A 15,516-nucleotide genomic window follows, 5' to 3' on the forward strand; every position below is an offset into this window, starting at 1 on the left:
TCCGGTGCGTGAGGTGTGTACGCGCTCTGGCGTAGTTTACGTTAATGGGTGTGTTGATATCCAGCCGAAGAGCAATCAACCATAACTTCAGGCGAGCAGGCTCAGAAGTTGGGAATACGTGGAAAGTCACCACTCCCGAATGAGTTCGTGCGAGAGAAAGTAATTTTTTTGTTTTAAGTCGGTTTGAACAATCTGGATAAGCGCAAGTAAGTACCATTTTGATTAGCCGTCGTACCTACAATGTTTGTGCACTGTGTAAACAATGAGTGACGTATGCGCGCGAGAGATCACTTCCGGCGCTTGCGTAAACTACGCCAGAGCCACACACACCTCATGCACCGGATGCCGTGCGCGCGCTCAAGGCAGTTGGACATAGTGGTGTATTACAGGTAAAAAATGATATAAATACTGTTCGGTTTCTCGCACAAACCGATCGTTTCGTGTCTTAGGACATCAATGTGTCGTCACGAGCCACAGGGTTTAATTTGGATTTGTCTGTGCATGTTTTTTTTACTCTCATAGATTTTGTTACCATTGCCATGCATTATATGACTGATAGACTGCAACGGTTGGAGTTAAAAATCATCATTTGTGTTCTACTGAAGAAACAAAGTCACCTACATCTTGGATGCCCTGGGGTAAGCAGATAAACATCAAATTTTCATTTTTGGGTGAACTATCCCTTTAAGTGAAAGCCAACAGTCAAAAAAGAAATTGGATGTGTATTGACAGCAGCCTAACCTGTCTGTGTCATTAATGTTAATCAAACAACAACAGACAGATAAATTCACTCACTGCTCTAAGCTAAATAACTTTTGTAGCTTTAACTAGGATTAATCTATATCTAATTTATAATGTGAAGACTATGCAATGTTATTTTAAATTTAATTATTAATTTTCTGTACCTAAATACTAACCTACTGTTAGACCTACATGAAAAATATTTAAGCACTATTTAATTTGTATTTTTGTTCTATTGTATTTATTTGTGTTGTTGCTTCTAATTTGTTCTTATTTTATTACTAAGTATTCAATTGTCTTTAATGTTTGAACCTTCAATTTTTTAGGCTAGTAGTTTTTGCAGTGGTACTGAAATTGGAATTAATAATTGTGAAATTTTGTATTTATTAGAATTCAAGGTTACATGGGATTAACTAACTATTTTATTTTTTTGTGGCAGGGTCAATGAAAATTTTGGCAGGGCAAGAAAAAATTGAACCAGTGCGGGCGAGTAGAAAAAAAACCCTTAGTCTAAAGAGACTGATCTTATAATAGAGTAATCTGTAGTCAGAACTCAACGCTGTGTCCAAAACAAACTACATGGCTTTCTTGTGAAAGTTAATTTGCCATACCAGCACCTTCAGACTGTTTGATTTTATCATTGATTGATTTTATTTTCCTTGATCCTTTTTCTAATGCATCACTGAGCAGATTAAAAGGCACAGAGATGTCGTGTTTTAGAAGGAGGCAGAGACATTTTCCTCAAGAAATCCAAGGGTAATCATTATATTTATACAATCCTAGTCAGTAATAATTGCTGCAAGAAGTTAACAGGAAAGGTGAATTTGAACAGGCAAAATATGAATCACAGATTTTGATTTTATATCCTTAACTGAGTAACTTAAAAAAATAATTATTTAACTACAAGGTTTTTTTTTTTTTTTTTTTTTTTTAAGTACTTTCTTCTAATCCAGTTTAATAACTCATAAAAAATAACACATCATAAGTCATTCGTATTTCCATGAAAAACATTAATCTGTTTGTTTGAGCCTCTAGACTTGCCCATCACAGCAACACTGGCTCAACCAGTTTGAGAATTAGTTTGGGACGGGACTATCTGTTTGTAAGAAAAAAAAATTGTGATTATTTACTCTGAATCAGTCAGGTCTGCAGTTCCATTTGGTGACACTAGTGGCACTAATTTGCTAGGAAAAAACTATAAATATATACAGAAAAAATACATAAAAAGGAAATAAATATTACATTGTTATGTACATTAATCACGCTTTTGTCGATGTAAATGATGAATGAAGTTCAGTCTTTTTCAGTACTTGAAATGGTAAAAAATAAGTGCCGGTATTCCCCTCAACCCCCTTTCATTTTCTTTTTACTTTTCAAATTGACAATGTATGTATATAGTGTAGGGCTGGGCGATATAGCTAAAAAAATGCATCAACGATATAATGTTTCATATCGTTCGGTATCGATAATTATTGACTTTTTTAAAACAAAGAGCAATAGAATTTTTTTTTTTTTTATTTAACCACTGTATTTTTACATTAACCCAATTTATTGAGACAAACAACAAATATTTGTTTTAACAGTCAAACACAATAAAAATTAAATGGTTAATTTTGAATGTTTTATATACAGATTAAATAGGTCTTAAGGAAACTTTTGGCTTGTCTCCCGAGGCCACAGGAGGGTGCAATGAGAAAAGAGTTTTTTTTTTTTTTATTTAACCACTGTATTTTTACATTAACCCAATTTATTGAGACAAACAACAAATATTTGTTTTAACAGTCAAACACAATAAAAATTAAATGGTTAATTTTGAATGTTTTATATACAGATTAAATAGGTCTTAAGGAAACTTTTGGCTTGTCTCCCGAGGCCACAGGAGGGTGCAATGAGCAAAATAATGCAGCGCATTTAAATTGTCAACGCAAGGAAATAACTGTCTATAAAAAAAACTTACATTACGTCTAAATTAACTCATATAAATCAAATATAATTTCGTAAATTGCATAAACAATTATGAACAAAACAGCATCATGTATTTATGCATTGCTTGATACAAAGAGCCGAATCACCCATCACGCAGATTGCATTTAAATACATAAGAGACACAGTGAAAAGGAATAAACCTCCACAAATTCGCAACGTGTTTTCTAAAAGTTTAAACTGTTTTAACTTTGCATGGCTACATCTCTTGTGTGAGACGCGAGTGCAGCAGTCATATTTGTTCGTCTAAAAAATGCACTGAATACGCATCTGTGTGAATGGCTTGGTTTCGGTTTTCACCTAATAAAGATCTTCTCCGCATTGAGCTTCTATATTTCTCTAATATTTTGAATGCATAACACAGCAGCGGCGCATCTCGTGGGCTAGACTAACAAAACATTAAAATGCAACAACGTCACTTACATCATTATCACCGCATCTAGCGTCACTGATGACGCTCCCTGACGCACACCTAACATTCAAATGCAAATGTTTATTTTAAATTCGACTAATATTCATTTTTTTATTCACAATCTCCTCATCACAGGCAGTCACAGCACTCAATTCAGCATGTGTTCGTGTTTGTGTGTGCTGTCTGCGTCACTCATAGCACGTGCCTATATCGTGCACTATATCGAACATTTTTTATACCGTTATCGAAGAAGGGGTACCGTCGATAAATATCAATACCGTTTTATCACCCAGGCCTAATATAGTGCCACAAAATTAAATAAATAAATGTTGTTTACAGCATTTTTAATACAAATAAGCACCAGTCAAGCTGCGATACCAAACAGGACCACAGGGAGATGTCAAAAGACCACTAAACCAGCTGCCTTGACCTGACTGTTTATGCCATTATATGGATCCATTCAGAATTACTAAACCACTGGCCACTGCATAATCTAAAACACCTTTAGCTGGCATACATTTTAAAACATTCGTGCTTTTAAGCCAAATACACGCTGAAAAGAATAATTTACTGACATCTGGAAGTGAGCCACTATTCTCTCCTCCATCTCTGATGTAATCGGCCACGTTTTCTCTTCATTAGCGCTGTTTTTGGACTTAATGTTTGAATGCATTCGCTTACTGGATCCTTGGACTGAAAAATTTCCAGGAGTTTACCAGTTTAAAATTTATTATATATTAATTTTAAGGTATTGCTTTCGTTATAATGTACAGATTCAAATTAGTAATCAAGAATTAATTAGGCTATTCTTAACTACTCTGCACGCCTCCCCTGACATGCTCTTGTGCCCCACACTTTGAAAACCCCTGACAGGTAGACTGACTCCGCTTGCATTCACGTGATTCATAGAGATGAGAGGTAATGCACTTAGTGCCCCCACCTGAGTGGTGTGATTTATATAGTGTAATTTCTAATCACTAAAGACACTGATGCTTTGACTCTGAGAACTGGCAACATGTCGTACCGCCCACTTCAAGCACTGGTCTTTTTAAATATTCAGTACAACAGAGATCAAGAAAACGCCCCAGCTGTCCTGAAGTTCAGAGAAAATCTGCCAGCATGTGGCATGGAAGAGTCTCCCGAAGGTTTTGAGATCATCAGAACAGCAAAGGATTGCAAAACTGCCACATTACAGTGAGCAAGAGCCAGTGATGGCACAGGCATTAGGGCATGAATCTTCATCACCTTAGGACTGGTCTTCACAGAGCACACAAATCTCACTCACTCCAGCTTTATGGATTTGCTCCAGTGGATGGTCACATGATTAATTTAAGCACAATCCATGTGTGCAAACATTCATTTTCAGGATGGAAACTTTCTCAGAAGAGTGAGGGACTAATCATTAAAAGTTAAGAGAGTTATAAAGTTCTTTTATATGAGCTGCAAACTACTTTAGGTAAATTTACCATGACATGAAAAGGCTGAAGCCCCAGGTGCTGTGGGTTTGAAGCTGGTTTTATACCTGTAATACCTTAGGAAGTTTAGTTGCACTGACCACGTGAGGCAGAGGTTCACATGGTGAACAGGACATTTTTCAGCAAACTCCAACTCTGAATCTTTCACTATTATCCCTATAACTAAAGGTCACATTTGCACATGCTTCTAAATTTCATTCTGCACCAATGAGTGTCATAAAAAAAGCCATTTAATATTAGACTGTTGTGAGAGAATTCAGTAAGAAGTATAGAATATAAGTATTCTTTTGTTTCCTCCAAAACATTGAACAGTAATGTAAAAAAAAAAAGGCATGTATACACTGAAAATTATGACAACAATTTAGCTGGAATACTCACGCATTTATTACTTGGTTAATATGGATTGTAGGTGGTTAGTCAATAAGACTGCACAAAAAGATTCCACAGACTGAAATGTTATGTACATAAATGTAGTGTAGTGACTAAGCTGAACTTACCTGTCCAACATAGTAGAACTCCTCTGAATCATTGTCACCCTCTGAATCCTCCTCTATAGCATAATGGCACTGGAAAGGTTTCAAAAGCAAAAGAGGGCTTTAGTCACAATACAACTGACTCATTGATATACCTCACATTTGTAAATAAGACAAAACAAATAGACATTTTATGATAAAAGTAAAAATTATGGTCTAATTTCTTACCGCGTTTTTGTCGGTTTGAAGTTTTGATTTAATAGACAGACAGCTGGTGGCATCATTATTTTTGCGTATTTCTAAAGACAGAATAGAGTGAAAGCACAGATGTGTGAGGATGGCATGATACTGTGAACTGAGAATTTCAGATTAAGATCATATCTGGCATAATTCCTGTGACAGGCCTGGTCATGTCCTGAATATACAAACTTTCTAACCATTGTTTTGTGTAGACCAGTTGTGTGCATGGTGACGCCAATACAAACGTTTCAACTGAAACAACGCAGGTCTTACTAAAAGACTATTTTTTTTGTCAATTCCATTACAATTCCAAACCACAAAACCTACAATCACAGCTCAGAATCACAAATCTGGGATAACACACTGCCACATTAAAGTGCTAATAGAACAGTGAGGTCTTGACCAAAGAAGTGGCACTTGCATTTTTCAACACTTCCAAGTAAAAATAGATATGTTTATACAGAGGTCTGTGTCAGAAAACATTTACAACTGACAAAGTTTGCACATCCAAGATCCATCAGCAGAATATGCACAGGCTCATTAGTTGTAATGTACTGTGCCGGAAGATGTCAACACTTTTTTATTAAATGTGTGGATTGGAAAACTATTAGGTGTGTATGACAAGCATCTATTAAAGGTGCACTAAGCAATATTTGAAAAACGCTTTTGACCACAGTGTCGCAACGAGTCCCAAAACACACTCGCTGCCAATCAGCAGTAAGGGGCGTGTCTAGTAATGACAGGGAAAGGAGAGCGCTCAGTGAGTGCACAGGACGGATATTAGCAGATTGACTATAGAGAGTGAGAAATGGCAGATAAAAAAAGAAAAAAAAAGAGGAAAATTTTGGAGGAACAAAACATTAAAAAGAAGGGTTATGATCAGGCAAGAGGTAGGACCTGCGTAAATATTGGAGCAGCTTTCCAGCAGTGAAGAGAACTCAAGGAGCAGGAAAGCCTGGAATCGGACGCCGAGGTTGCTTTGTTTCTTCTTGATCGGTGAGTTACGTTGATTTTTATGTTGAATTACCATAATAACACGCGTCGCTTTCACTTATTGATGACATCATACCCTCGGCCGGCAGGCACAGCAGATTCCGCCATCGTCGCTGTCAGGGTTGTGTACATACGTGAGGGACGGAGTTATCAAAATAGGGGCGAGGTCCTGTTGGGGTATGGGCGTGTTTGTTTTGGTGCTTTAAAATATCAACATCGTTTGACAAAATTCGCTTAGTGCACCTTTAAGGGTTTAACTAACTGCTAGGGGAAATTAGCCAAGATCTCTGCTGTTTTGCCACTTTGTTTTGGCACATACTTCTTGATTGGTCCTAAAAATAGGAGCAGAAGAAATGCAGTACAATTCCAGGATAATTTCCAGAGTTACTGCAAGTGTAATCAAAGAGCTCCAAAAACAGAGAGAGACTGGCCAACACTATGTGAATACAAAAAAAGTACTAAAATGTACCACTGCATTACCATGTTCTTTTTTGGGGCATACATTATCGTTTAACAGTCTGGGGACAATATGATTTTTTCTAAGAAGAAATAAATCATTTTATTCAGCAGTGAAGCATTATTATTACATTAAAATCAAAAAATATTAAAACGGAGATAAATTAAAATAGAAAACTTAAATTTGCAATAATATTTTACAATATTAATGTTTTTACTGTATTTCTGATAAAAATAAATGGGTGAGCATAAGAAACTTCTTTCAAAAACATTTGAAAAAAAATCTTGCCGACAGCAACATTTTTAAACAGTAGTGTTTATCATGGTTGTATTTGTGGTACCTTTGAGTACAATCTAAATGCTGTATATTTACATGAATATGGTATACATTCAGTACCATGTGCTTCCACTGCTTTTTTTGTAATGATCTGTCTACTGACCATCACTAATAATGGCAGATCTGAAGGATTATATTGTTCAAACTCTGAGCCAACTCTATGAAATTTGATTGTTTAAGTGTTGGAATCATGGTATTTCATGGTTGGAGCTAAAATATTCAGCTGACAGGTCCTTGAACAAAGTTTACAATGACTAAAATACTACTGACGTACACTCTGGATCTGGAAGGCTGCTGGTTTCCTTTTCCCTTTGGTGTGACTTTAAAATACCTGATCATTCAACTGGTTCATTGGTTTTCTTCAGCTGCAGCTCTTTTATGATTCCTTATTAGATGGTAACGATTCTTACCTGTTGCAATTCTGTGGAAAATCACTGGTATTGGATCCCTGGTGACTAACACTTCATCATCGTTTTCAGAGTTAGACACATATGTGTTATCTGAAATGACAAGGACAAGCAGGTGCTATTAAAATACCTAGAAAATTAGACCTGAAGAAGATCTAACAGTGTAATCAAGCCTGGCAGTGGTAACCAAAACCATTAACCTGCAACTTATACATAATAAATAGAAACACTCCAAATGAGAGTGAAGAGAGAAATGTGCTACTTCTACAGTTTCTAGACAATCCACTATTTTCAGGTTAAAGCACCCACCCCAATGGCATTCTTTGGCAATGTTGTCTAAATCTGAGCCAAGCAAATTCGTATGCAAAACTGACTGTCTGCCACTATGCTGTGATTCAGGCTAGACTAAGTCTTGCAAAAAGGAAGTCTGCATCTTCTATATTTAGATTTAAGGGACAACTCTTGTGTGTAAATTTTAGGCTTCACAACAAAATGCAATTTTAATGTGTGTGTGTTTTGAGGGGGATAAATGTTCAACTTGTGTTTACTATTTAAAAAAAAATCTAACTAAGCAAAGACAAAAAAACTGACTGCACTGGGAAACTACTGAAAACCAGCTACCTAAAAGCAAAAATCCAGCGTTATCACTATACCCCAAAAACCCACAGAGCTTTACATTGTGTTGTCATTTTATGGCCCACAAGAGAATGAAAACAAATACGTCGTTCACTTGTGCCATTATAATTACGTGACAGAAAAGAGACAACAGGAAAAGATTTAGGAGTATAAAGCAGCTGCGGTACAGCACTTCATAACACTGAAGCTGAGCATGTTGCAGTTTAGCCATATTAGCACTGGCTTATTAATATCAGCTGTCACTTTACACGGTAGACCCTGCATCATCTTTCCTATCAGGTCAGGTATATATGCAGTAAATTACATTATGAACTATACTTTTATATTTGAACAGACTGCCACAGTGCTAGTGTTGTTGGTACTTGGCAGGGTATTGTTATGCAATTGCTTATGTGTTCTGAATGGTTTTTAGCACATTTCTATGTGGACGCTATAGGGTGTTCTGAGTGGTTCCTCACTGGGCCATATAAAGTTCACCACCAACTCTATATAATATTCTGGTCCCAAGATATGGCCTGTGTCCCTGCTTCAATGAAAGTCTATGGCATTTTTTGCTGGTTTATCACTGACCAGCTGAATCCAATTGTTTTGAACCATAACATCACTCCCCAATTTGTCCTTAGCGCAGATGTTGCAGGACGAGTTACATGGCAAATTTAAATACTTGGAGTTTTTTCTCCACTTTTTCTAAACTCCTAAGTAAGCAGTATGGCTAGTGTTAAAGGTCTATTGGTCCTTATTGTAATATACAGAGGAGTGGTGAAAGTTTCAGTGTATGATCCATCCATTTATCAAATAATCCATCAACTTGTGTGTGTAATACCTGGATAATCATCGGAGACGTGAACAGAGTAGGACACCCTAAAAAAACACAAATATTAACATTAGAAAGGATACATGTAACACTGCAGTCCATTACACTGCTTCTCAGACACTCATGCACATATGGTACCTAACACACAAATGTCTCATTTCATCACAATGAATCAATTCTGAAACAGTTTGAATATTATCATATCATATTGTGACAGAGTGCCACCGGATGTTTTTTTTTTTTTTCTTTTTGCACCTGTTTCGATCTTACTGTAATAAAGTCATAATTTATTGTACCTGACTCAGTCACACTTTATTTTAAGGTCCAATTCTCACTTTTAACAAACAATTAAATATGACATTTGCCTCAATAAACTCCTAATTTGCTGCTTATTAACAGTTAGTAAGGCAGTTGTTAAGTTTAGGTATTGGGTAGGATTAGGGATGTAGAATATGGTCATGCAGCAGAATATGTGCTAATAAACTGTGTGCCAAGTACTCTACTAATAAACAGCCAATATGTTAATAATAAGCTAGTTAATAGTGAGAAATGGTTCTTATACTAAAGTGTTACCCGAAGTCTATTAATGTATTACATACAATGCAGTCAAAAACCACCAGTAAAAATACTGCTTTTTAGCATTTTCGATTTTATTTTATTTTTAGCATTTCTATTCTCATTTAATATAATTTTTTTTTACAAATAATATTATTAGCATAAAATACAGTGAAAAGTTGAACATCACTACACCATTGACAAAAAGACAATGGACCCACAAAATTGTTCTGAAATTTTGCTATTGTCCCCTTTTGCTTTAATGACAGCAGCACTCAAGCTGCATGCAACTCTACAAGCTTTGCAAAACCTGTATTTAAAATGTTTCAAAATCATGGAAATCATGGATTTTTGTGTTGACTTTTGATTTTGTAAGATATAATTGTCATAGATGTTGGGATCCCACCAGTCCATTACTCACTGAATAGCTGAAATTATAAACTGTTCACATATGAATAAATTAAAACAAATGATCAGCTACAAAAAACTATTAATTTTATTTTAGTTTCAGTGCGGTGCAGAAATATAATGCTGTGAAGACAGAAAAGCCATCTAGTGTCGACAACAACAACTTATATCAGCAAAATTGCAATAAAATAAATAAATAAGGCTCAATTAAATTTGACAGAAATAACAGAAATTAGCAGATGTTATAAATTCTAAGTGATGCTTTACAGAAGAGACCATCGGGTCCCAGAGGGGTGCTGCCCGCAAGTCCTGAAAACAGCTAGTCTAAACACTTAAGTAAGAGGTAATTAAGGAAAGTGTGGTATACATTTGACGCAATCAAGTAAATAAGGTTGCAACAAACAGTGTTGACAACAGGACACCGTCTTCATTGAATTAATGTGGAGAATTAAGTGGCTCACTAAAAGCCTTATAGTGATCAGCATGAAACTGCCAAAATCATACTAATTACCTCGATATAGGCTGATCTGGCAAAAGTGAAAATATCGCGCAGGTGACCTTTATGTGCTTATGTTTTTTTGCTCCATTGCACAAAATGAGAAAATATATTCAGGAATTAATGGAGCCAATGACCTTATACATACCATTAAAGATCATGGCAAATAACTTCATGAAAAAACACAAGCTTACTCTTTGTAGACCCTGACTACTACTGGCATAGAACGCGATACTAGCCCATAAGTAATTATGTGATGAAAGCACACAGAAGAGAGATTGATTCAGTGGAAGTGAAACCACTCCTGAGGTCTCTCACAGGATGGTGCCACTCACAGAAAGCATTATTCAGAATGACACCTGGCTTTATTAAAAAATGACTTGGGTTGTGTTATGCATGATACTGGGGTTTTTTTGGTCACATGAGCACACTTTTCTCAAGTGCTACAAACATCTGCTAAATGCCAATGACTGTGCAAAAATGCATTAAGTTCGGGTGTATGAGGTTTATGCTTATGCTCATCACAGAAAGGCTTCTTAATAATGCATCTCTGCCTCAATAGCTAATTTTACAGGATCTACTAATTTACATTTTCTGCCCAACATCAATTTCTGCTACTGAAATAATAATAAAAAAAAATGTTTTGTCAAGTAACCAAAAAAATGTTGTAACATCTAAATTACCTTTTAAGTAAAAATTAAGTAAAAAATTTTTGAATTTATATTTATGACTGAAACAGTTAACCCAGGCTCATTGGAAAAATGTGCTGGTCCCGAAATTTCTGCAAAATGATATTATGTTGCTTCTTGCACATTTCACGACACTTTCAATGTGTCCTGCGAGTGCTGCTAAAGGTGTGAAACAGATAAAAACAGATAGACATGAATCTGGCATTGTTTTATTGTGTTCATTGTTGTACGCATTGTCGTAGTTCAGAAATAACATTTTCCATAAGGGGGTTAATAGGTTAATACTCTATTGTGTTTGAAAATAAATATGTTTGAAAATAAATATGCACTACCACCTACACTAAACCCTACCCTAAATCTACCTTATAGTGTTAACAAAAGCAAACTTCTTGCTTCTACAATCCTCTAAGCTCTTTTATGCATGGGCATAGCTTGTGGGGGGGCCAGGGGGGCATGCCTCCCCCCCCCCCCAGTGTTTACTAAATATTTTATAAAGAATAATAATAAATAAATATTTTCAAATAAGAAGTAAATATGCACATAATATAGTTAATTTGGGCAGAAAATCATTGATATAATGCTGGCCTGCTGTGTGGCATAAAAGGATATTCAGCATTTTTACAACATACACGAACTGCAGAGAAATCTGGAGATAACGAAACAAGTCAGCTGAAGATTCCGATGCTGTGTTGATGACTCCGGACCCGGACAGTCAGATAAAGGTGATCCACAAGACACAGCCGTTTTAGCGGCTCAGTGTTCTACATTTATGTAGACCATTTACTGTATAGATTTTAGAATATAATCTGTGCTCCTGTGGCTCAGTGGTAGAGCATTGCGTTAGCAGCGCAAAAGGTCGTGGGTTCGATTCCCAGGGAACACACATACTGGTAAAAAAAATGTATAGCCTGAATGCACTGTAAGTCGCTTTGGATAAAAGCGTCTGCTAAATGCATACATTATATATTATTAAACTGTTTAATCGTCTATTTTTCAATAAGACTTATTAAATGAAAAGTGTCAAGCCCAACAAATGTCTGTTTTAAAACAGTGACTGAGCAATTCACTCTTTGATTTGCTAAATAAAAGCCTCCTTTGAGATCGTGTTGACAAACATGTTTATTGTGCATTATTTTCAACGTGTTTATTGCTAAGTTTAGTGTGGCAAAATAAAAGCGCATCCGTGTGATGTATCTGATTGCCATGACAACCTCATGCTTATTGCTCTATGTAATCATAGTAAAATCACTTGAATATGGTACACAGAGTGTGAATTTGTAGATTTACTATAGCAAAAATAAAATGTGTTTAAAAGTGTGACTGACCTAATTAGGGATGCTCCGATCCGCCTTTTTCGCCTCCGATACCGATTCCGACACCTAGGGTTCGGGATTGGCCGATACCGATACCGATCCGATACCAGTGAAGTTTTTTTCCCTCATTTAAATAAACGTAGAATTGATATACCTCTGTGTGTGGAACTGATAATCATTCTTTCACAATCTACTAGATACAGACTACTTCATTATAAAGAAAAATAAAATAAACAATAAATATGAAAAAATATAGGCCTATGTATATTTATAATCTATGATAAAAAAAAATTCATAAACTAGGTTAGTGGATAATTCGGCAGCAAAAGTTATTCTAGAAAAATCAGTGCACAATAATTTTAGAAATCCAAACATTTAGTGAAAAAACTATTTTGTGGGGAACAAATAAAAGTGTTGCACTAAATATGGTAAAATGTTACACATTGCTATTTGTATTATTATAAAATCCATTCATTAAAAACATTCATGAATGTATTTATATATAAGTATATACTTCCCCCCCCCCCAATTTATTTTTATTTTTTTTACAGAAACACTGAATGACCAAAGAAGTACCGAAGTTCAGTTAAAATTACAAACATGCATTCATAAATGGTTATCAAGTTTTAATTCTAATGACTAAAGTCATACCTAGACCTAATCGACCCGTAATCAAGATTGGCTCGGTTACAAATCAAACACACCTGAACAAGCTAATCAAGGTTTCAGGATTACTAGAAAATTACTGGCAGGCAGGTTTGATCAAGGTTGGAGCAAAACTCTTCAGGAAAGTGGACTTTGAGGGCCAGAGTTGAGAACCCTCCAGGCACGTCTCAGCAGTGCATCTACAGTCATTTTTCAACTGCCTGTCACACTGAGAAAATCTTTCCATTGTGGTTTGCATATGACATTATTACTTGCCATGACCTAAGATAATAACTGCAATGTGATTTGTGTGATGAAATCAGTGCTCAGCATGATGCTACAGTATAAATGCACTGCTGATATACAGTTCAAATATGTCACCAGTAGCTCCACAAAAAACTATAGAAAGCCAAAAGTTGGGCAGATAATGGTAAAGCAGAACGTGAGATTCTCTGCATCAGTTGAATAAAATATTATTCAACTATTTGGCACATCAACTAATCCTCACAGTAGCACCTGCCTCTTATTTAATCTATTTTTTATGGAGATGCACCGATCGAACGGCCAGGGACCAGCTGGTCAGTCAGCCAATTACGAGCCGGTCCATTATGACGTCACACCTACACTCACATCCGCATGTAAACATGTCATCAGTGCTGAAGTTCTTGAGTGAAAAAGACGCAAAGTTCGCAATTTGTAATATGTGTAGGGCCAAAGTAAACTGTGGGGGAACCACAGGGCTCGATTAACGCTTGTATGGGACAGGTAGATTTTTTAAAGGGGCAAGTGAGAGAGAATTTTACTTTCCCGATCAGACAAGAAGCCTGATTAAAACGTCAACAAAAATAACTAGGGAAGCACTGAAATTTGGCCACCAAAAATTTTTGTAAATGATTCTGATTTTATTGCATTCAGTGTAAACGGCGATTGATAATGTATTTATGTCGTGCCAGATGAGGCTTGCCAGTTCGTGTACTTTTGCGTCTATTCATTTTTCATTTTGTAAACCAGAAATTAAATATGGAAACTGCAGTTTTTCTTTAATGGTTCAAACACTGATGAATAGAATAAGCAGACACAAACTAACTTTTATTAGCCTATTCGAAATTCGTATTTCATTAAAAATCGCAAAAATGATATAAATCTTGTTTTTTTTAATGTATATAAATTCTAAATTGAAATTCTAGCGTCCCTATACAGACACTATAAGCGCACTCTCGAGCTACTGATGTGGCTAACGGTAAAATATTGTTTTTTGAAAACCTTTGGCTTTAATATTTTTATGATCTTGATCATTTTTCACGCCTAAAAACATGTATGAAATACTCATAACATATTTCTTTGCATTTAATTGTATCCAGTGCCGGTTCTACGGGAGTGCTAAAGGGAACGAAACAAAAGAAAGGGCACCTCAGTTGAAACTGTAGAAAAAGGATACTGGCGAAACATATTTTCCAAACGTTCCAGTGTGTATTTGTGTTAGAATTCTGAAGAGCTTCAAAGGTTTCTATTTTCAACGTGTTTTTTTAGCAATGATCAATGTAGCCAATCACCGACATTTTTTGTTCATTTCTTGAGAGCAATGGTCAAGTGTTTTAGTTAGAATCCACGCACCCCTCAAAACACCAGTTTTGTTCAGTGCTGCACACTCAGGTGTCTCTCATTATAACAAACAAAGTGTAACATGATGTAAATAAGAGATTAATTTTGCAGTGTACAGCTTCATTGATTATAACAGAACTTTGTGAGATTGTGATAAACTGAAATGAATAACGCTTTTTAGTGCTTATAAGCGGAGCGCTCTTTGGGTGCTTTCTTGGCTACAATCCATTCGGAATTTGAATAAGTTTTGTTTTTCATGATGCTAAGAGGACCAGTGACTGCTTACATGCTGCAAAGTTTCAGGAGTGACATCTGCATGCATTTATATGCGGATGTCACTATTATTGCAATGATAGTGATAACCATAACAATGGACAGGGCAAAAAATATGTTAAAATAGAAGTAGGTTACATTTAGGCCTGGTTAGAAAGAAAATTGGAATTGGCAAAAATCAGTATCAGCAGGTCATACTTACAAAAAAAACGGAAATCAGAATCGGCCAAGAAAATTGCAATCGGTGCATCTCTAATTTATTATATAGGCCTATATGTTTTACTATGTACACATGATACATAAACACACACATAAATATATACATACATTTTAAGCAAATAATAATGTATCTGGCTTAATTTGTAACTGTGAAGTCTGTATTCTGACAAATACTGTGGTTTATATAACCTTAAACTGGCATAAAACCGTTACAAAAATCCAATGCGGTGTGAACATGGCAAATTACTTCTTTTGATACTAGGGCTGCACGATTATGACAGAAATCATAATTGTCGATTATTCCTTTGAAATTGTAATTGCGATTATTAATTACGATTAAATGAATGAT

General features: G+C 35.7%; 1 protein-coding gene across 1 annotated transcript in view; it reads right to left on the reverse strand.

Moving 5' to 3' along the window:
• LOC107661236 (poly [ADP-ribose] polymerase 8-like) overlaps positions 1-15,516 on the reverse strand; it is a 38,263-nt gene that overhangs the window by 15,600 nt on the left and 7,147 nt on the right. Inside the window, exons 3-6 of the mRNA XM_016450734.1 lie at positions 8,977-9,014; positions 7,521-7,610; positions 5,313-5,383; positions 5,109-5,177 (exon numbers count right to left, since the gene is read on the reverse strand). Coding sequence (XP_016306220.1) covers positions 5,109-5,177; positions 5,313-5,383; positions 7,521-7,610; positions 8,977-9,014 — 268 coding nt within the window. The remainder of the gene's footprint in view (positions 1-5,108; positions 5,178-5,312; positions 5,384-7,520; positions 7,611-8,976; positions 9,015-15,516) is intronic.

The sequence above is a fragment of the Sinocyclocheilus anshuiensis genome, unplaced genomic scaffold (assembly GCF_001515605.1).
Source record: "Sinocyclocheilus anshuiensis isolate Anshui unplaced genomic scaffold, SAMN03320099.WGS_v1.1 scaffold1365, whole genome shotgun sequence".
NCBI lineage: Eukaryota > Metazoa > Chordata > Actinopteri > Cypriniformes > Cyprinidae > Sinocyclocheilus > Sinocyclocheilus anshuiensis.